At 45.9% G+C, this 23,772-nt stretch overlaps 1 protein-coding gene across 3 annotated transcripts in view; it reads left to right on the plus strand.

The window, feature by feature from the left end:
- The window catches only part of LOC139234717 (annexin A4-like), a 75,930-nt gene extending 61,681 nt beyond the window's left edge, over positions 1–14,249 (plus strand). For all 3 annotated transcript variants that reach the window (XM_070865397.1, XM_070865399.1, XM_070865398.1), the window contains 3 exons: positions 9,161–9,219; positions 11,963–12,085; positions 13,582–14,249. In XM_070865397.1, the coding sequence (XP_070721498.1) occupies positions 9,161–9,219; positions 11,963–12,085; positions 13,582–13,647 (248 nt within the window). In that variant the 3' untranslated portion in view covers positions 13,648–14,249. The remainder of the gene's footprint in view (positions 1–9,160; positions 9,220–11,962; positions 12,086–13,581) is intronic.
- Positions 14,250–23,772: the final 9,523 nt, after the last annotated feature.

The raw sequence follows: 23,772 nt of genomic DNA on the forward strand, positions 1-23,772 counted from the left end.
ATTGGTCCATGGTGGATCAAAGCAATTTCGAGCCTCAGAGAGAGGAGGCAGATGCTGAAGTACATGGGGTGCACGCATTTTCGACAAAATGTCCACCTATAATGCTAAACGTAAAATTGAATGGCTTACCCGTAGCCATGGAACTGGACACTGGCGCTAGCCAATCCATCATGAGTAAAAAGATGTTTGCGAGACTGTGGTGCAACAAGGCATTCAGACCAGCCCTGAGCCCAATCCACACGAAACTGAGAATGTACACCAAAGAGCTTATCACTTTCCTGGGCAGCGCCATGGTCAAGGTCACCTACAAGGGCACGGTGCACGAACTGCCACTCTGGATTGTCCCGGGCGATGGCCCCACACTGCTTGGAAGGAGCTGGCTGGGCAAAATCCTCTGGAACTGGGATGACAATTGAGCGCTATCACATGTCGATGAGGCCTCATGTACCCAGGTTGTTAACAAATTTCCTTCCCTTTTTGAGCCAGGCATTGGAAACTTTCCGGGGCAAAGGTGCGGATCCACTTGGTCTCAGAGGCATGACCCATTCATCACAAGGCGCGAACGCTACCTAACATGATGAGGGAGAGAGTGAAAATCGAGCTGGACAGGCTGCAATGCGAGGGCATCATCTTCCCAGTGGAGTTCAACGAGTGGGCCAGCCCAATTGTTCCAGTACTCAAAAGTGATAGCACGGTCAGGATTTGCGGCGATTATAAAGTAACTATTAATCGTTTCTCGCTACAGGACCAATACCCGCTACCTAAGGCAGACGACCTATTTGCGACGCTGGCAGGAGGCAAGACGTTCACCAAGCTTGACCTGACTTCGGCCTACATGACGCAGGAGCTGGAGGAGTCTTCGAAGGGCCTCACCTGCATCAACACGCACAAGGGACTGTTCATCCACAACAGATGCCCGTTTGGAATTCGGTCGGCTGCAGCGATCTTCCAGAGAAACATGGAGAGCCTACTCAAGTCGGTACCACACACGGTGGTCTTTCACGACGACATATTGATCACGGGTTGGGACACCACTGAGCACCTACAAAGCCCGGAGGAGATCCTCCAGCGACTGGATCGTGTAGGGCTGCGGCTGAAGAGGTTGAAATGGGTCTTCATGGCAACAGAAGTGGAGTTTTTAGGGAGAAAGATCACGGCGGACGGCATTCGGCCCACAGACGCCAAGACAGAGGCTATCAGGAACGCGCCCAGGCCACAGAACGTCAAAGAGCTGCGGTCGTTCCTGGGACTCCTCAACTATTTTGGTAACTTCCTACCGGGGTTAAGCACCCTTTTAGAGCCCCTATATGTGTTATTGCACAAAGGTGAGAACTGGGTATGGGGAAAAAAATAAGCCAGAACATTTTATGCTCCAACAAGCTGCTTGTATTGTATAACCCGTGTAAAAGATTTGTGCTAACAAGTGACGCATTGTCGTACGGAGTTGGGTGTGCATTACAACAAGCTAACGTTGCGGGGAAGTTGCAACCTGTCGCCTATGCTTCCAGGAGCTTGTCTAAGGCCGAGAGGATTGAGAAAGAGGCATTTGAGTGTGTGTTCGGGGTAAAGAAAATGCATCAGTACCTGTTTGGCCTCAAATTTGAGCTGGAAACCGATCACAAGCCCCTCACATCCCTGTTCGCTGAAAACAAGGGGATAAATACTCATGCCTCAGCCCAAATACAAAGGTGGGCACTCGCGCTATCAGCGTATAACTATACCATCCGCCACAGGCCAGGCACTGAGAACTGTGCGGATGCTCACAGTCGGCTACTATTGCCCACCACGGGGGTGGAAATGGCGCAGCCTGCAAACTTGTTGATGGTGGCGCAGCCGGCAGACATGTTGATGGTCATGGAAGCATTTGAAAATGATAAATCACCTGTCATGGCCCGCCAGATTAGGACTTGGACCAGCCAAGATCCTCTGCTGTCCCTAGTAATAAAACTGTGTACTGCACGGGAGCTGGGCCAGCATCCCCGTTGAAATGCAAGAGCCAATCAAGCCATTCCAGCGGCGACAGATGAGCTGTCCATTCAGGCAGACTGCCTGTTGTGGGGTAACCACGTAGTGCTACCAAAAAAGGGCAGGGAGACATTCATCTCAAATCTCCACAGCACACACCCGGGTATAGTAATGATGAAAGTGATAGCCAGATCCCACGTGTGCTGGCCCGGTATCGACTTTGACTTAGAGTCCTGTGTGCGGCAATGCAGCGTATGTGCTCAGTTGAGCAACGTGCCCAAAGAGGCACCACTAAGTTTGTGGTCCTGGCCCTCCAGATCATGGTTGAGGATCCATGTCGACTATGCGGGCCCATTTCTCGGTAAAATGTTCCTGGTGGTGGTGGATGCTTTTTCAAAATAGATTGAATGTGAAATAATGTCAGGAAGCACCACCACCGCCACTATTGAAAGCCTGAGGGCCATGTTTGCCACCCACGACCTGTCTGACATACAGGTCAGTGACAACGGGCCATGTTTCACCAGTGCCGAATTTAAAGAATTCATGACCCGCAATGGTATCAAACATGTCACCTCGGCCCCATTTAAACCAGCCTGCAATGGGCAGGCAGAGTGGGCAGTACAAACCATCAAACTGAGCCTTAAACGAGTCACAGTAGGCTCACTCCAAACCTGCCTGTCCCGAGTACTGCTTATCATATATCTTACATTATTATATATAACTGTATCCTAACATGCTATACATGATTGTAATAAGATATGACCTGTAATCACCAGCATAGCTTACCACCAGGGGTGCACTTGCAAGAGACAGGTATATAAGGACAGGTCTCAGGCAAGTGCAGCATTCCAGAGCTGTGAAATAAAGGGGCAGGTCCAGAGTGACCTTGATTTCAGTACATGTCTCGTGTAAATCTGTACTAAGGGGCCAAGACTTTACAGTGGCGACGAGTTACGGGATTACAGAATCCACAGAATGGCGAACAACGGATCAGATGAAAAGTACAATGCTGAGAGACTTTTTCATTGAAGGAATAGGCCACGCAGGCATATTCTGAAAGCTCATAGAGACCAAGAACCTGACCTTAGAGGCAGCTGCACTGGTTGCACAGACATTCTTGGTCGGGAATAAGAAACGAGGTTGATTTACAATGCAGGTATGACAACTAACGAAATATCGGAACAAGAAGTTCACAGCATTAAACAAGCTGCTACCCCCACACACAGACAAAACCGGGAGAACAGGCTCTCGACAGCAGGCAGTTGCGCCAGAAGCCATCAAGGGCCACAGGAACGGCCGTTCACACCTCATCAACCCACAATGCGAGCAATCAACTACAAACTGAGAGAAGCTCAAGAGAGATCAGCCAGACGCAGCTCATTCTTTGCAAGCAATCTGTGCTAGAGGTGTGGGGATGGGCACTCATCAAGGGGATGTCGACTTCAGCAGGCTGTTTGCAGGAACTGTGAAAATACAGGGCATTTGGCCCGCATGTGCAAAAAAATGGCAGCTCGGCTGGTATACGAATCAGATGGGTCGGAAAGCAGACCAGAAGACGGTGGGGACAGTACCCGGGACACCGATGTACAGCGGGTCAACACAATCACTGGCCGCTGCTCCTACAACAGGACGCCTCCTATAATGATGAGGGTCCTACTCAACAGGATACCTGTCAACATGGAGCTGGATACGGGAGCAAGTCACTCTCTCATGGGCACTCAACAATTTGAACAACTGTGGCCGCATAAAAGAGACAAACCAAAACTCACAAGGGCCGACACCAAACTAAGGACCTATACCAAAGAAATCGTACCAGTCCTCGGCAGCGCCATACTCTCTGTCATACACAAAGGGACAGTGAACCGACTTCCCCTGTGGATTGTCCCCGGAGACCTCCCAGCACTGCTGGGGAGAAGCTGGCTGGCAAAACTAAACTGGAAATGGGATGATGTCCATGCCATGTCATTAGAGGAACGGACCTCCTGCTCAACAGTTACAAAGTGATTTGAACATCTCTTTCAGCCTGGTGTGGGCACTTTCAAAGTGGCCAAAGTCAAAATCTACATCACACAGGATGCTCGGCCGGTCCATCACAAGGCCAGAGCTGTACCCTATGTGATGAGGGAAAAGATTGAACATGAACTAGACAGGCTTCTGCGGGAAGGCATTATATCACCTGTGGAATTTAGCGACTGGGCAAGTCCCATCGTCCCAGTCATGAAGCCTGATGGATCTGTACGAATCTGTGGGGACTACAAATCTACCATAAACAGAGCCTCCCTACAGGACCAGTACCCGCTGCCCAGAGCAGAGGACTTATTTGCCACATTGGCTGGAGGTAAACTTTTCTCAAAACTAGACCTCACATCTGCGTATATGACGCAAGAATTGACCGAGGAATCCAAGCTACTCACCACCATCAACACACATCGAGGCCTTTTCATGTACAATCGATGCCTATTCGGCATCAGGTCGGCAGCTGCCATATTCCAGCGCAACGTGGAGAGTCTGCTCAAGTCCATCCCGGGGACGGTTGTATTTCAAGACTACATACTTATCACGGGCAGGGACACCGACTCCCATCTCCGTAATTTGGAGGAAGTATTAAAGCGGTTGGATCGGGTAGGCCGACGAGTCAAGAAATCCAAGTGCCTGTTTCTCGCACCCGAGGTTGAATTTTTGGGCGGAAGGATTGCCGCTGATGGAATCCGCCCAACAGAGTCCAAAACAGAGGCAATTCGCCTGGCACCCAGGCCCCGGAATGTCTCAGAACTGCGCGCCTTTCTCGGGCTACTCAGTTACTTTGGGAACTTTATGCAGAACTTAAGTACGCTGCTGGAGCCTCTCCACGTGCTACTCAGGAAGGGATGTGATTGGTTTTGGGGGGACGCCCAGGAACATGCCTTCAATAAATCCTTCTGTGTTCCAACAGTGTTTTGACTTTCTTTGATCCAGGCAAAAAGCTAGTTCTCACATGCGATGCGTCATCGTATGTGATCGGGTGCGTTTTGCAACATGTCAATAGGATGGGCAAATTACAACCCATAACTTACGCCTCTAGGTCACTTTCGCGGGCGGAGCGCGGGTACAGAATGGTAGAGAAGGAGGAGCTCGCGTGCGTGTACGGTGTCAATAAGATGCACCAATACCTTTTCGGGGCCAAGTTCGCATTGGAAACAAACCACAAGCCCCTCACGTCCCTCCTATCCGAGAGCAAGGCAATAAACGCCAACGCCTCGGCGCGAATTCAACGTTGGGCACTCATACTGGCGACCTACGACTATACCATAAGGCACAGACCAGGCACAGACAACTGTGCCGACGCGCTCAGCAGGCTACCCCTGGCGATCACGGAAGGGTCTGACGAACAGGACTGTGAGATAGTCATGGCAATCAATGCCTTTGAGTCCACAGGTTCGCCCATGACGGCTCGCCAAATCAGAGCCTGGATGGCCAGCGACCCCACGTTATCCTTCGTAACCGGTGACTGGGCAGAGGCTCGCGATGCCTGCCCCGAGGAATTAAAACCCTTTCTCAGGCGCATGCATGAGCTATCACTACAAGCAGACTGCCTGATATGGGGCAGCCGAGTAGTCATGCCTCTGCGAGGCAGAGAGGCATTTGTCCGGGAGCTCCACCGCGAGCACCCGGGGATCGTTCTCATGAAGGCCATAGCCAGATCCCACGTCTGGTGGCCTGGTATTGACGCGGACTTGGAGCTCTGCGTCCGAAGGTGCACTATTTGTGCCCAACTCAGCAATGCCCCCAGGGAGGCTCCCCTGAGCCCCTGGCCTACCTAACCATGGTCGCGGGTGCACGTAGACTATGCGGGCCCATTCATGGGCAAAATGTTCCTCGTAGTTGTAGATGCATTTTCAAAGTGGATCAAATGCACCATTTTAAACTCGAGCACAACCTCCACCACTGTGGAGAGCCTCGCAACCATGTTTGCAACACACAGAATCTCTGACATATTGGTCAGTGACAATGGTCCGTGCTTCACCAGCACAGAATTCCAAGATTTTATAATTGACCACGGCATAAATCACGTCAAGATGGCACCGTCCAAGCCGGCCTCCAACGGCCAGGCAGAGAGAGCAGTGCAAATCATTAAACAAGGCATGCTTAAAATCCAAGGTCCCATGCTGCAGGTTCGCCTGTCGCGACTGCTGCTGGCATACAGATCTCGTCCGCACTCATTGACTGGGATCCCCCCCACGCAACTGTTGATGAAAAGGACTTTAAAAACCAGGCTCTCATTAATCCTCCCAGACATGTACGAAATCATTGAGGCAAAGCGCCGTAAGCTGACTGAGTACCATGACAGAAATTCGAGGAGGAGATGGAATGAGATAGGGGACAAAGTGTTTGTACTAAACTATGGCAGGGGTCCCAAATGGCTTGCAGGGACAGTAACGGGCAAGGAAGGAAACAGGCTACTGGTAGTACAAATGGACAATGGCAAAACCTGCCGGAGGCATGTAGACCAAGTCAAAAGCAGATTTACCAACAACACTGCGGAACCAGAGGCAGACTACAATGTGAAACTCGCACCACACCTGGTGGACAGACAAAGGGAACAACCTGAGGAAAGGGCAATCCCAACAGACAGCCCAGGCAAGTCAACAACAATCACACCAATCGAAACAGACAGTCCAGGCGAGATACCAGCAACCACACCCAAAGAAAAACAGACACCAAGGCAAACAACTGAACCACAACTCAGACGCTCCACGCGAGAGCGTAGACCACCTGAGAGACTGAACCTATAAAGACAATAAGACCTTGGGGGAGGGTGATGTCATGTATCTTACATTATTATATATAACTGTATCCAAACATGCTATACATGACTGTAATAAGATATGACCTGTAACCACCAGCATACCTTACCACCAGGGGTGCACTTGCAAGAGACAGGTGTATAAGGACAGGTCTCAGGCAAGTGCAGCATTCCAGAACTGTAAAATAAAGAGGCAGGTCCAGAGTGACCTTGACTTCACTAGATGCCTCGTGTGAATCTGTACTGAGGTGACAGGACTTTACACTGCTCAGCTACCACACGAGACCCCACTCGCTCACAGGGGTGCCCCCGGCTGAGCTACTCATGAAAAGGACACTTAAAAGCAGACTCTCGCTGGTTCACCCCAACCTATATGATCAGGTAGAGAGCAGGCGGCAGCAACAAAATGTAAACGATGGTCGCGCCACTGTGTCACGGGAAATTGATCTGAATGACCCTGCTAAACTATGGACATGGTCCCAAGTGGATCGCGGGCACAGTGATAGCTAAAGAAGTGAATAGGGTGTTTGTAGTCAAACTAGACAATGGACAAATTTGCAGAAAGCACCTGGACCAAACGAGGCTGTGGTTCACAGACTGCCCTGAACAACCCACAGCAGACACCACCTTTTTCGAGCCCACAACACACACCCAAAGGATCAACGACACCATGCCGGACCAGGAAATCGAACCCATCACACCCAACAACCCAGCAAGGCCAGGCTCACCTAACAGCCCTGCAGAGCCAACAACACACCAGCCCAGCGAGGGCACAGCCAACACACCAGAACAAACATTTGTACCGAGGCGGTCCACCAAGGAAAGAAAGGCTCCCGACCGCCTCACCTTGTAAATAGTTTTCACTTTGACTTTGCGGGGGGGAGTGATGTGTATCTGTAAAGCATGCACTCCCATGTTCCGTCTCCAGGGAGCTCATCCCCTGTAGTCCCAAGGAATCCCAGCATCCCTTGGGAGCACTGTATATAAGCCGGCCCCTAAGGCCTGTTCCTCACTCTGGAGTGTCTTATTAAAGACTGAGGTCACTGTTACTTGAAACCTCCCTGTGTGCAGCCTCATCTGTGTTCGGAACACAATAACTTTGACCAAGCTTTTGGTCATCTCCCCTAATATCTCCTTATGTGGCTCAGTGTCAAATTTTGTTTGATAATGCTCCTGTGAAGCACGTTGGGATGACTTACATTAAAGGTGTTATAATATTGTAGTAGCAGTGGTATCAATGAAGACCAATGTAAACTTCCAGAATAAACTTCAAATGTTTATTTAAAAGGGATGATTGGTGTATAAAGGCAGCTATTTCTCTAGATGAAAACTCTGGTCTGAATTCCCAACCTTTGGTTAAACCAAGAGTTACAGGCCTGCAGGCAGGATGTATGGCAGTGAGCAGAAAATGGCAGGGGGAAAGCTGGCCCTGGAGTCGATTCAGAGGCACCTTAGCTGGGAAAAGTTAATGGAACTGAATGAGCAGCAGAGATCAAAGTGATAGAACGAAAGGACTCACATTAATATCATGCTTTTCACATTCTCAGGATGTTCAAAAGTAATTCATTGCATTTCTAAAGAGCTTTGCAGACAATCGCTTGTCTTGTAAGAAAATCTTTCTTGGTTCAAGTGACTTTGGATTGGCATTAAGGCAGTCCAAAAGTGTTTTTTTTTTTGTGGGGGGTGGTTTGTCTATAGAGTCGCTCCAAGTTTGCCTACATAACGGTTCCTGTACTTCAAAAATAATTCACGTTACTAGCGACTGCTTTACGTGATCAGGCCCAGCATTTTCGAATCTACATTTGTGCAGATCCATTGAGTAATGCAATACCTGAAGAGACTGACAATGTGACCCTGACAAGCAAAGGACTATTTAAAATTTTCTATATCATTTACTGAAAATATTCCCCTGTCCCATTCCATCTTCTTTATGCCAGTTCTATAAAAACATGTTACTTATGTTGTAAATAACGAGGCATTTGAACATGTTTGTAAACTGAAGTTTCTGATCATTCTCTTTTTATCCCCAATCCTAACTCTAAGGCTTGTGAATCTTTGGAATTCTCTACCAGAAAGGGCTGTGGATGTTCAGTCGTTGAGTATATTCAAGGCTGAGAGCGATAGATTTTTGAACTCTAGGGAATAGGGCGGGAAAGTGGAGTTGAGGTCAAAGATCAGTCATGAGCTTATTAAATGACGGAGGAGGCTCAAGGTCCTGTATGGCCTACTCTTGCTCCTAATTCTTATGTTCTTATCTCTTATGTTCGTATGAAAGTTATATATGTACAGATTTTGTTATATTCACCAAGCTTTGCACGGAAGGCACATTCTGCCTATTGCTTTGCCTTGGACTTTTTCAATATTGTGATCCTAACTTGTTTATATTGTGGTGTTTGCTTTTACTCACTGTAGTTCAATATGTAAAGAACCCAGCTGGCTTTTTCGCAAAGAAGCTTTACGAATCAATGGCGGTAAGCATCAAAAAGGGTTGTGTGTTCTTTTTTAATTAACTTGCATCCATTATGCACAATTGTAACAATTTTGAGTTTTTGTGAAACCATTTTCTCTACAATTTCAGAGTTCCCGTAAGCAGACCTTGCTCTTAACAATTGGAAGTTGAATCTTTTCAGTATCTGCCCCTGTAGAATTGTGTGACCCATAGGATTAATAATTGCACTATTTGCAATAATCCATGCTGGAGTTACTATAAATCTCATGCTGTGCTAACATTCTACATTCAAGTTGGTTGACTAGTTAGTATAAGTTAGTATAAGCTAAAATAATGCCTGATTTACAAGTGGAGAAAACAAAGCATAAATGGATTTTCTAACTGCAAACCAATACAGTTTGCAAACATTAAAAAAAGAGTTAGTGATCGAATCTTGGAGTTGACAAACTTTACCTGTTATCCTTTCATTCTCTTTCAATATTGGTGTTGAATGGAAATGATTTGTCATTTAGTAATACAAGTCTATTGCTATGGAGTCCACTCCTTCTGACCATATCTCAGATCTTCAGAAAGTGTCTAGGGCCGAAACTGCCCAGCGGCCCGTCCGGGTGCGGTAACCTTCCGGGCCCGGTGTGGAATTCCACTTTCCGTCCCTCAAACGAGGCAGAGCAGCTTTCTCAGGCGCTCCACCTCGTTGGAGGGCCGCTTCCGAGGGGACAGCATGGCACTGTGGTCAGCGCTGTGCTGAACAGGTCAGCCCTAGTGCTGATGCGCCACAACGCCCCTCCCATTCATTTAAAGGGGAGGGCCGCTGAGGACTTTGCATGACCCTTTATGGCCACCACTGTGCCACCAGGGACAATCTCGACCAGGCCAGTGGCCCGGCACGCAAGTAGGAGTGCCGGGCTGCATGATGGCGGTCTGGTTGAGACGAGGGAGCCGATGAGTCGGCCTACAAAAGAACAATGGCGGCCCGGGGCGCACACGGTCTCCCCTTTATGGGGTGCCGCATCGGCCGGCGCCACCCTCGCGTCCTATGGGGCACGAAGGGGTCGGCGTGCACGACGATGATGTCATCACCGGGTGCACGCCGGCCCGGGGCATAAATCGCGGGGTACGGTGCTACTGGAAAATCACACCCAAAATCTCAGGGGCAATTGCGCATTCACAGGGTGCAAAAAAGGGGCAATTTCAGCCCCTCTGTTCTTCTCTGCCTTGTTTCCTGTGACTTGGGCTTCTAGTCAAATGTGAACAGATTGAAATTCATCAATGCAAAACAGTACATTCAACAATTTAAATAATACAGATCCAATTGTGGCAATTCACTTAATCCACATGTTGGTGTCTGTACGAAATGCTCACCATGCCGACTCTGACAGCCCATATTATTAGCTGGTATAATAAGAGTTTCATAATAGCAAACCGAGCCAGTTTTAGCAGAACACAGGAAATTAGAGCAGGGATGCAAACATGACCACTTTACAATCAGTGATCCCACCTGCTCTGAGAACAATGGAGACCTTTTTGGACTCTGAACCAACTAACTGCTGTTTTGAAACCAAAGCTTGACTAAAAGCTTGGTTAAAAAAGTAGGTTATAAGGAGTGCCTTAAAGCAGGAGAGAGAGGTAGAGAGGCAGAGAGTTTTAGGCAGGGAATTCCAGAGCTTAGGGCCTAGACGGCTGCAGGCACGGCCACCAAAGGTGAGGCGAAATAAATTGGTGGATACACACGAGGCCAGAATTGGAGGAATGCAGAATTTTTTATTCATTCATGGAATGTGGGTGTCACTGGCAAAGCCAGCATTTATTGCCCATCCCTAATAGCCCTTGAAAAGGTGGTTGGGAGCCGCCACCTTGAACCATTTCTGTCCATCTGGTGAAGGTACGGGCAGCAGAGTTTTGGATGAGCTGAAGTTTATGGAGGGAGTTTGACCAGGCATTGGAATAGTCGAGGCTGGAGGTAGCAAAAGCATGGAATGTGGTTTTCAGCAGCAGATGGTGATGTTATGAAGGTGGAAGTAGGCAGTCTTGCTGATAGAGGGGATATGAGGTCGGAGGCCCAGCTTGGGGTCGAATAGGATGCCGAGGCTACAAACAGTCTGGTTCAACCTTAGACAGTGGCCAGGGGGAGGGATGGAATCAGTCACTGGAAACAGAGTTTGTGGCCAAAGACAATAGCTTCCCCAACCCTGGGGTCCTTTGTAAGGGGGAATGTGGCTTGTGAGGGGGCCGGAGAGAAGTGCTCTTTCTCCTCCTGGCCCACAAGCAGTTCCGTAAAGGCACTTATCTTCTCCCCGCAGCTGTCTTCGCCACCCTTCAGCTGACTAGTTTCCAGAGGCCTGGAAAACCCAGCAGGCTACAGTTAAACATATAAAACAGGTTACATCAGAGGCTGCCAGCCTCATTAAAATATTTAAATTTCCAACCTGCCTCCTGGGAGTGGGTTGGCTGCCCACCCCTTGTCCCGCCTCTGTTAAACCTGGAAGTGGGCAGGTTGGAGGCGGGTTGGGGTCAGGTTTGAGATTTTTTAAATTTTAACTTCTGACCCGACCTCACCCCACCTGTTTTTTTTGGGTGGTAAAAATCCAGCCTTTTATATCTGAAATGGTAAGCAATTCCACCGCACTGACATCCATCACCATAAGCACAAAATCTTACAAATGACACAAAAGTTCCAGTTTAGTTGGCTGTATATGTGTTTGTGTTTCATTCTGACCATTCAGTATACTCAAAGTCACCAGTCTTAAACATTCTGTTTCTGCTAGGGTGCTGGTACAGATGACAGAAGCCTTATTCGAATCATAATCTCTCGGAGTGAAATAGATATGATGGACATCAAAATTCAATTCCTGAGGCTGTATGGAAAGACATTGTTTTCATTCATTCAGGTATGTTCCAAATTGGTATGTACTTAAAACCTACAGACCAATCCTGCGTGTTAGTTCTAGTATCCTGTGACCAAGATCATTGAGACTGTACAGATTCTGGGGACATATATTGAATTTTAGCAGTGTTTTATCCCTATTGCAATATCATGGGGCTGAAAATGCCCCTTTCGTTAAGGCCCCTGGCTCGTTGCAGAAGAGGGGAGGGTGCACTGCTGCGGCCATCATATTTTTTGTACCGGCCGGCTGCCAGGTCAGCCTGACAAATATACCCCCGGCTTTGGCTGGGCCTTCAATTGGCGGTCTAGCACACCCTCTTGCTCAATCTTTCTCGCCGCCATGCTTCACCTCACAGCCAATAAGCTCTCCGCTGGAGTGGAACTAAACTACAGAACCAGTGGGAACCTGTTCAACCTTCGTTGTCTCCAGGCCAGGTCCAAGACCACCCCAACCTCTGTCGTCGAGCTACAGTACGCGGACGACGCGGTGCGCACGTACAGAGGCTGAACTCCAAGAGCAGACATTGACGCTGTCGGCCGGCACGGACACGATGGGCCAAATGGCCTCCATCCATTATGTAAATTTCTATGATTCTAAGTGCGAGCATACACAGGATTTAGGATCTATCCATTCACTGGCAAAACTGATTTTTTATATTAAGGTTGAGGGCCTAATAAGCTTGGAATATTGCTGGTGTGCACCTCTCTTTGTGCTTATCACCCACAGCGGTGCGTGTTGGGTGCCTACAGCACACTGTAGGCTTCCACAGCCAGTTTTCTGGGGCGCCTGTTGTTATTTGCCCAGTAGCCTGCTGCAATAGCTCAGGATAGTAAGCACTTGACTCCTCAGCTGGAATTTGGGAGTTTAGATCCAAGGGCTGTCTATCTCCCTTCTCCATTGCACCCACCCCTCTCCCCATTTCATTTGAGTGTTGACCATTCATGGTAGAGCAGCTCAATGTTGAGGCATGGGATAATGAATCTTTTTCCTAGCAAAATACCACTGCTGCCTAAATTCTGGGCTTTCTCGCTGTTGAGACGGGTAGAAAGTAGGTTTAGCATAGTGTCAACGTGATAGATTTTTAGATCTTGCTTTTGTCATCCAGCTTACCTCATTCAATAAGCAAGAACAGAAAACAATAAAAAAACACCTTGATTTGGGAGTTGAAAAACTGTACAATTAGCCAATTAAGCTTTTAAACCCAAATTAGAAGTAATGGTTCCCAGCACTTCTGATTTGGTTTTAATAGCTTAATTGGCTAATGTACTACATTTGATTATGTGGCAAGGAATGTTCCCCCTAATTTCTTTTTGGCCCGCGGGGTCATTTACATTTCCGTGCATGCACGGTTTTCCTGTTTAAAAGCCGTCTCACAGGTTGCATGGGACCTCAAGCACCGCGCGTCCACACAGCTTAATGGGAACATTGGTGGCAAGTGCAGATGAAATGGCTAACTGAAATGACTGATAGTAATATGGCTTCTTTTCATCTCCATATAGGATGATGTAGGAGGAGATTTTCAGAAGATCTTGCTGTGCCTCTGTGGGATGAATGAGGACGAATGAAGCGCATTTACTGTTTTAGATAAAGAACACAGCTTTGAGACTTTGGATATGAAATGTATTATCTACACAGTCCTGTTCACCATTTATTTGTATTCTATACTTGAGGCATTACTGCAGTTTCTAATTTACAGTAAATTCGACAGTTTTGACATACAGTTGGATCCTGAAATCCATAACTAGTTTGCTAACAAATTTCATGTTTGAATCAGTGTTTCCATAAACTCCAGATAAACAGTACATTTTTGTTCCTTTTGAACTACTTCCCATTAGCCATTGTATTAACAACTCCGTCTAAACAAAAATCTACTTTATACAGGGGATTAGTGGACTAAACCTATTTGGCAATAGTTGGACTGTATTTAATATACTGAGAATTGAAAGCTGTAATAATGGAACACGTTCATTTCTAAATTGGCATTTCATATTTGCTGGAACTTGCAATCCTATTTTTTGGGGGAGTGTTCTGCATGTTGGTATTTTATGTTTGGATAAGGTAAGGGTTTGTTTGACATCTACTGTATTAATTACTATGAATGTTATAGTGGCTTGAAGGTCTTGGCCTATATTTAAAAAAATAAAATTCCTGACTCCTTTAAACTGGTTTTACTGTGTCCCTTGTTTTTCTTGTATACCTTTTTGGGCAACTTTCCTTCTCAGTGAGTTATTTCCTTCCCTTTTCTCCAGTGCATATTCCAAGCCAAAGATAGACTCCAGTTGCTGGTCTGAAAGCCCACCCTCTGTGTGTGAGAGTAGTCAGAGATGATTCCCGGTTAAGCAACGCCTCAATTTTAAAATTCTCATCCTTGTTTTCAAATCCCTCAATGGGCTCGCTCCCTTCCTATCTCTGTTATCTCCTCCAGTCCCACAACCCCCCGATATATCTGTACTCCACTTGAGCGTCCCTCATTTTAATCATGCCACCATTGGCGGCCGTGCCTTCAACAGCCTATGCCCGAAGTTCTGGAATTCCCTCCCAAAACCCCTCTCTTTCTCTCTCTCTTTCCTCCTTTAAGACACTCCTTAAAACCTACCTCTTCCTGCCGTAATATCTCTTTATGTGGCTCAATGTCAAATGTTGTTTTATAACGCTCCTTTCCTTTAAAGCGCCTTGGGATGCTTTACTATGATAAAGTTGCCATATAAATACAAGTTGTTGTTGTATGTCTTTCCCTCTTTCCCCTTCTCTCCAATAGAGATATGCCTATCTTCAGCTGGGTGGTTGCCCAGAGCAACACAGCCAAGCAGAGGAACCATTCAAAGGGACTGTGGATGTTAAACCATCTTCCGCTGACCAGTGGCACCATGCATTGGTATTTCAATCTGCTTAACTGGCTTTTAACGGCAGCTTTTTTTGGTTGTAATATTCATTGCTAAAACTTCCTTGAACTTTGCGCTATATATTTAAATGCACAGGTTTATGTATATGATTGTTTGGGGCCAGATTTAGCCTTATAAGGAATCTTAAAATAATTCTACATAAATGATGCTGCTCTGTCTTATACCGCTAAGCCTTCTTCTAAAGTATAGAAGGTTATACATTTGTCATGTTTTCCTCATTTATAATACAAATCAGCTACAGCTGAATTCTTCCTGAAATCACACACCAGAATGCTACCATTCATTTTTAATGTGCACGCAATACCTAGAATTTGGAATCTCCAAAGATGTGAAGGATTTAATAGTTCACCAGTAATAGTGATTGCTTTGCCAAGAAGTGCAGTGTTCATTGTATTTTGTCCAGTCGTCTTGGTAAACCCTTGCCACTGGACCAAGACATGGCTCTGTCAAGCCCGTGTGGTGGCTGGTGTGCAACGGCCACCACATGTTAAAAATACCCACGCACAGGCATCTTCCAGCCTTCAACATGTAGTTCGGGACCTGGAATATTAGGTCCTTCATTAAAACATCTGTGAACTCATCCCTTTTTGGCGAGGAAGTAGGTCATCCTTGATTCGAGGGACTGCCTATGACGATGATCATTGTATTTTGTTGGTGTTGCTGTAATTCGATCTTTTTGCAGAAGCAAATTATGCCGTATAGGCACTTAAACTATCCAATCAACTAAAATGGGCAAGTGCACATTTTTCAATTTCTATCTCCGCCTCTTCCTGTCCTTCTCTGCCGCTCTCAGTAAGGAGGAGGGCAAGTGAGTCAGATTCTCTCAAACCCGACTAACTACTCAGCCAATTTGTGTTTCGCAATAAAATGGATGCAGGATGATTCTTGTGGCCACGGGATTCAAGTTAAGAATTTCCTCACCCAACTCAGAGAGTGACTCAAAGCCAGGCTGTTGCTTGTTGGCTATAGGAAGGTCTGTGTGTAGCTTTGCAATGAGAGTTAGTGTGTGTGTGCGTGAGAAAGGAAGGGACAGGTCTTTTATTTTTTTTAAGTGACACAGCTCCAAGTGTTAGGATTTGGATTTGATTCCCTCATTCCTCAGCATGGAGTTCTTGATCCCAGCTGGGACAAGATAGACAAGGGATAGACAAGATAGAGGCAGAGAGGTTGTTTCCACTGGTCGGGGAGACTAGAACTAGGGGACACAACCTCAAAATACGGGGGAGCCAATTTAAAACCGAGTTGAGAAGGAATTTCTTCTCCCAGAGGGTTGTGAATCTGTGGAATTCTCTGCCCAAGGAAGCAATTGAGGTTAGCTCATTGAATGTATTCAAATCACAGATAGATAGATTTTTAACCAATAAGGGAATTAAGGGTTATGGGGAGCGGGCGGGTAAGTGGAGCTGAGTCCACGGCCAGATCAGCCATGATCTTGTTGAATGGCGGAGCAGGCTCGAGGGGCTAGATGGCCTACTCCTGTTCCTAATTCTTATGTTCTTATGTAAGATACTGTGTGAAAACAAACCTTCCCTTTTCTTTTCCTTTCCTCCCACCCCCACAGGGAGGGAGTGAGGAAGGCTCAAAGCAAACAGAGTGCTGCTGCAGAAACCTGCAAGAGGCCTTCAGTTATGTCCTCATAACCAGGAAATTGTGAATGAGGCAATGAATAGCTATTAAAATTCGACAATGAAAAATGAAAATTGGGTGGAATAATAGTCAATGAACAAAAGATGTAGTGGGAGAACAATGAAGTGCCACTACGTGTGTTTGATTAACAGAAATTGAAATTCCACATAGGACGTTTGCCAATTAATTGGGTGCAGCTTGTGTGATTATTACTTTTTCTGTGAGATTCACAGACCTGTACTTGTTTACAAATCCCTCCCTGGCCTCGCCCCTCCCTATCTCTGTAATCTCTTTCAACCTCACGACCTCACAAGATATCTGCGCTCCTCAAATTCTGTCCTCTTGAGCATCCCTGATTATAACTGCTCAACCATTGGTGGCCGTGCCTTCAGCTGCTTGGGCCCTAAGCTCTGGAACTCCCTCCCCAAACCTCTCCACCTTGCTACCTCTCTTTCCTCCTTTAAGACGCTCCTTAAAACCTACCTCTGTGACCAAGAGTCATCTGCCATAATTTCATCTTTTGTGGCTTGGTGTCAAATTTATCTGTTTTGTCTTATAACACCGCTGTGAAGCGACTTGGGACATTTTATTACATTAAAGGCACTATATTAATAAAAGTTGTTGTAACACACAGGCCCCGCTATTTATGGGGAGCTAGTTTTGCGATTGGGAAAACCGGCAGAATGGGTTTCCCTCGGGTCCTGACTAATTTAATGCAGAACTTGGTTACCATTTTTGAAATCTAGTTCCAGGCCACAGCCATGGAGCGTAGAGGAGGGCCAGAGATATCGTGGGGGTGGGGGGTAGAAGATTGCCGAAGGGGCAGGAGAGAGCGGGGGAGGAGGGGAAAAGATCGTGGAGGACTTTGTTGAGGGGGGGGGGGAGGGGGGGAGATAGCGGGCCATGGAGGACAGTGGAAGGCATCAGAGCGCTAGTTTGGAGTCTTGCTGATTAACAGGCCATTTTCCTTGTGCCCCATGGGAGTTGTCTGGGTACCGACAGGTACAGGGCCTTATCCTCTGTTGCTGCTGGACTTCCTGGAAATCCTGCAGTTCCTGATCATCTTTCTCCTCTTTCTCTAAGTAGGATAAATACAATAGGCTGCTGAAGGGGAGTTATATTGAGGAAGGGGATCATGCCAGGTGAAAAATATTCCCCCAAAGCTGTCCTATTATTCCCTTCACCCCGCAAAGTGACGGACAACTGCAGCAAACAAGTTGCAATCTCACTCTTGTTTTCTTACTGCAAGAAAACAAAACTGACTATTGGCTGAACTTTTAAACTTACTCCTATGTATTACACAAGTTGTAAATAAACTGACCATGTAGATTTAGCGTGCATGGATCTAATGTCGTGTTCTGTTCCACCTTTCAAAAGGAACTGGAGAACATAGTGGGCATCCTATGTATCTTCCAGTGATCTGCACACTGTCATTAGGGGGTTAATGTTGAACTTTTGCACTCGTACAATGCATGGCATGTACAGATGCATGGGTTTCAATTATTAGGAGACTTAATCATGCTTGGAAAATGCCGTTAGCCTTTAAAAGTGTTGGGGGGGGACCCTGAACTGTGACAAAAAGGAAATTTCATCACATCACTCAAAGGCTGGGTTTGAACCTAAAGGTGACAGGACAGTATTAAAGCACTGTGTCACCCAATCCCTATCTCACTTAATTTTCTCAACGTCTTTAGGTCTAATCCTGCTTCACATAATTTCTTAATTAAAAAATCAATTGGGTTCCGCCATGACCACTCTGCTCCAGACTTCATTACAGCTTTGGTCCAAACATGGACAAAAGAGCTGAATTCCAGAGGTGAGGTGAGGTGAGAGTGACTGCCCTTACAGCATTTGACTAAGTGTGGCATTAAGGAGCCCAAGTAAAACTGAAGTCAATGGGAATCAGGGGGAAAACTCTCCACTGGCTGGTGTCTTACCTAGCACAAAGGAAGGTGGTTGTAGTTGTTGGAGGTCAATCATCTCCACCCTAGGACATCGTTGTAGGAGTTCCTCAGGACAGTGTCCTAGGCCAAACCATCTTCAGTTGCTTCATCAATAACCTCTCCATCTAAGATCAGAAGTGGGGATGTTCACTGATGATTGCACAGTGTTCAGTTCCATTCGCAACTCATCAGATAATGAAGACCTGGATGACATTCAGGCTTGGGCTGATAAGTGGCAAGTAACATTCATGTTACAAGTGCTGGGCAATGACTATCTGTAACAAAAGAGAGTCCAACCACTGTTCCTTGACATTCAATGGTATTACCATCGCCGAATCCCCCACCATCAACATCCTGGGGGTAATCATTGACCAGAAACTTAACTGGATCAGCCACATAAATACTGTGGCTATAGGAGCTGGTCCGAGGCTGGGTACTCTGTGGTGAGTGTCACTCCTGACTCCCCAATGCCTTTCCACCACCTACAAGGCACAAGTCAGGAGTGTGATGGAATACTCTTCGCTTGCCTGGATGAGTGCACTTTCAACAACACTCAAGAACCTTGACACCATCCAGGACAAAGCAGCCCACATGATTGTCACCTCATCCACTACCTTAAGCATTCATTCCCTTCACCACCAGCACACCATGGCTGCAGTGTGTACCATCTACAGGATGCACTGCAGCAACTCCCAGACCTGCGACTTCTGCCACATAGACGGACAAGGGCAGCGGGCGCATGGGAACACCATCACCTGCAAGTTCCCCTCCAAGTTACACAGCATCCTGACTTGGAAATCTATTGCCGTTCCTTCATCATTGCTGGGTCAAAATCCTGGAGCTCCCTCCCTAACAGTACTGTGGGTGTACCTTCCCACGGACTGCAGTGGTTCAAGAAGGCGGCTCACCACCACCTTCCGAAGGGCAATTAGGGATGGGCAATAAATGCTGGCCTTGCCAGCGACACCCATATCACTTGAACGAATAGGCAAGACTTTCTTAAAGCCAATAAAACATTTTTTAAGAGACTACTGGATGGTAAATGAGACTGTCACAGACTGGTTTTCCCTCAGTTTTTTCCCCCATCTGTACATCATGAAGCATTTTAATTCTGCTATGGTGATGTAAAAATCCAGCTTTCCTCACAGAAATCATGTCCCAGCTTAACTTGACATAATGTCTTGAATAATTAGAGAGTTTGATCGAAGGAGGAGCCATGCCACAAAAATCAAACTCAAAATTCCCTGGTGATTTGTCCAAATTTGAGTGCGATTGTTAAATTCAAAAGGAACTTCTGGCTTTTTAAAAATTCAATGAATCCCCAGTAAATGTTTTAGGAATATTTATTATTCTGGAAGGCTTAAATCAACACGTTTGACTGCAGCCTTCATAGACAGTCTATCTGGAACTTCCAAAGAGTGTTAGTTAAGGTAGATAGCTCCTGTAGTTGATGAGCAATGGGAAATGATTCACAACATGAGATTAATGGCAATTAAGAACATAAGAAGATAAGAAATAGAAGCAAGAGTAGGCCATTCGGCCCCTCGAGCCTGCTCCGTCATTTAATACGATCATGGCTGATCCAATCATGGACTCAGGTCCACTTCCCTGCCCGCTTCCCATGACCCTTTATTTTCCCTTATCGGTTAAGAAACTGTCTATCTCTGTCTTAAATTTATTCAATGTCCCAGCTTCCACAGCTCTCTGAGGCAGCAAATTCCACAGATTTATCACCCTCTGAGAGAAGAAATTCTTCCTCATCTCAGTTTTAAATGGGCGGCCCCATATTCTAAGATTATGCCCCCTAGTTCTAGTCTCCCCTCCAGTGGAAACATCCTCTCTGCATCCACCTTGTCGAGCCTCCTCATAATCTTATACATTTCGATAAAATCACTTCTCTTCTGAATTCCAATGAGTAGAGACCCAACCTACTCAATCTTTCCTCATAAGTCAACCCCCTCATCTCCGGAATGAACCTAGTGAACCTTCTCTGAACAACCTAAAGCAAGTATAATTAGTTGTGAACTATTATATTCTACTAGGCAATGAGTTTACCAACGACTGTAAAAATATTACATTTGTCCACATGTTCATGTACTGTTCAAAGCACTAGTTTGTCAGTGGAAGCATAAAACACTTCTGTTTTGAGGAGTGCTCAAAGCTGACAGCAGATTCCCAAGGTGGAAAATGTTCCAGCCCCAGCACTGAGGTTTCACGCTTAGGTGAGCACTAAAAGTAGGTGAATGCGTTCATTCCTATTGGGAAACGGTTCTCGGTCCTGAAATAAGATTCTGGGTTTAGTAACTCAAAGCTTACTTGTAATTATTGCTGAGATAATTCTTTGGAGACACCTCCTAAGGAATTATAACTTTTACAAATCACACTGCTGTGTGGCAGCCCTAAAGCATTTTATTTTAAATCACATAATGGTTTGGAAAAGAATAGTAGATTTAAAAATGCTCATCCATATTTTCAAATCCCTCTTTGGCCTTCAATTCCTCCATGCCCCTCCCTATCTCTGCAACCTCCTCCAGCCCTACAACCCGCTGAGATCTCTGCGCTCCTCCAATTCTGGCCTCTTGAGCACCCTTGATTTTCATCATTCCATTATTGGTGTTCGTGCCTTCAGCTGCCTGGGCCCTAAGCTTTGGAATTCCCTCTCTAAACCTCACTGCCTCTCTAACTCTCCTCCTTTAAAACCTAACTCCTTGACCAAGTTTTTCGTCATCCTGTCCTAATATCTCCTTACGTAGCTCGGTGTCAAGTTTTGTTTCGTAACGCTACTCTGAAAGGTCTTTTACTACATTAAAGGAACTATGTAAAGGTAAGTTGTTGTAAATGTCACTGTTTTTACAGAATACAGTGACACTAATTTTAATATTGTGGATTATCCTGCAATAATTTTCATTCGGTTAAAGGTTATAACTTCCTCAGATCTTCTGTCACACCCCCTCTGTAACTTTGGTGGAAAACCTGTTTAGATGGGCAAACGAGGTTTCTTCCGCTCTTCTGCCGAAGTTACAGAGATGGAATGGGAGAAGCCCTGTTGAAATTCTCGGCCCGTAGTACTCCAGTGTAGCGAGGCAGATACATTTTTGCAGTTTGGCACAGAATCAAACATGACATCAGTCTGCTGTGAAAAGCAAAACACGGACTGTAGTTTCTGTCCAGCTGCACTGGTCTTGTTCCCTGTCCCTGGATCTTCTGATTTACACTACACATTGCCACTTCGGGTCATTACACACAAACAGAGGCAATTACCCTGATTAGGTTCGCCATTTCATAACGCACTAAACACACCGTTGCCAATCTGTGATCTTTACTTTGGCTTTTCTTCATTCTGTAGATACAATTTGCATGAAATTATTAAAGACACTACTGTTCCTGTCTCTATAATGATCAGTAATTAAGAGCGTGGATCAAAGATCTAACGTGTGTGTAGGGAGGTGTGGAGTTGTACTGTTTTGAAGTCAGGGAAATATTGAGTTGGATTGGGCCACATGGTATATACAATGATGCTATGTAAAGTGGCACAAATCTATTTTTTAGCTTGATATATTTAATTACAAGTTCACACCAATGTAGTTCTCATGCCGTTTCCATATCATTGTTTAACTTATAATGATTGCTGAAGGTAATCTTGTAATGTAAAGTATTCAAGCTATGCTGGAATGAACCTCAGGCCACATACTATGAGTTAATGTGGTACCATGATAGAAACTGTAATTATATTTTCTTTCTCCAAGTTTATTATTCAGCAGCGTTATTTTTCAAAGACCTGTTTGCTACTTTCAGCATGTGCTTTCGTGATTTTCTTTCCCCAGAGAATAAATTCTCCAACCACCTATTCTGTTTAAAAAGGTTCTTGGTGCTGCTGGTTTCTGTAACTTGAAGAACCAGCTTTGAACAGGACATTGTTGCATTTATTTACACTTCTCACACTTTTATTAGATCTGAGATGTTTGATATGTATGAATAACAAAGATTGCCAATTCTTCGGCTCTTTCAAAAGGCTCTTCCAGTAACCTGGATTTAATGCTTTCATTACCAGACCTACCTAATTGCTGGAATAAAAACAGAAAATGCTGGAAATCTCAGTAGGTCAGGCAGCATCTGTGGAGAGAAAGCAGAGTTAATGTTTCGGGTCGATTACACTTTGTCAGAACTGGAGAGTTTTCGGAAAGAATGGATTCTTAACAAGCACTGAAAGGGGGAGGGGATAAAAGAACAAAAGGGAAGGTCTGTGATAGGGTAGAAGGCAGGAGAGATTAGAGAGACAAAAGGGATGATGGGCTGAATTGAAATGGTAATACCAGGATTTGGAAAAACATTCGGCAAAATAGGATGTGAATGGCAGAATAATGACCAGTTGCCATTAAAGATAAGGAGAAAAAAAGAAACAGGCTCGGGTGGGGGGAAAGGGAGGCAAAGATTGGCAGCGGTTATGCTCTGAAATTGTTGAACTCGATCTAAACGAAAAATGAGGTACTATTCTTCGAGCTTCCAATTTGCTGATTGGTCTTTGCTTCTTCCTTTCAACCCCTCCTGGCCTGAAAGCACTGACTCATCCTGGCACAGGATTCCATGGATCCACATTGCCGTTCATTAACTCAACCAAATAAACAGTCCATTCTTCCTTTGTGAGCCTTGACAATGGGTTCTAACAGGCTATTCAAGGTTCACTAGATTGAGTTGGGAGTGCGTGGAACAGTCAAGTCTAGATGTAACAAAGGCATGTTTCAGCAGAGGAAGAGCTGAGGCAGGGGTGATGTTACAAAGGTGGATAAAGGCGACTTTAGTTAAGGCGCGGATATGTGGTCGGTAGCTCATTTCAGGGTCAAATATGACACCAAGGTTCTGAACAGTCTGGTTCAGCCTCAGACAGAAGCTAAGGAGACTGATGGAGTGGCTAGGGAACAGAGTTTGTGGCAGGGAACAAAGACAATGGCAGAGATGTAATGAGAATTGTAGGCCAAAGGCTAGGTCATTGGGAATTAGAAAATTAATAAGTAAGTTAAAAATTAGTAAGGGACTTGAGCGAGAGTTTTTTCCAGGGATGGATACAAAATAAGTGGGTTTAGGAGGGGGAAAGGGGAATATGGGTAGAAAATGATATAAGGAAATGGTCGGAGATTGTCTTATTGGTGATGTTTACGGAGGGCACAGCGATACTACGTGAGATGATATGATCGAGGGGATAGCCGTATATATGGGTGGG

The sequence above is a fragment of the Pristiophorus japonicus genome, chromosome 22 (genome assembly GCF_044704955.1).
Source record: "Pristiophorus japonicus isolate sPriJap1 chromosome 22, sPriJap1.hap1, whole genome shotgun sequence".
In the NCBI taxonomy this organism is placed as follows: Eukaryota; Metazoa; Chordata; class Chondrichthyes; family Pristiophoridae; genus Pristiophorus; species Pristiophorus japonicus.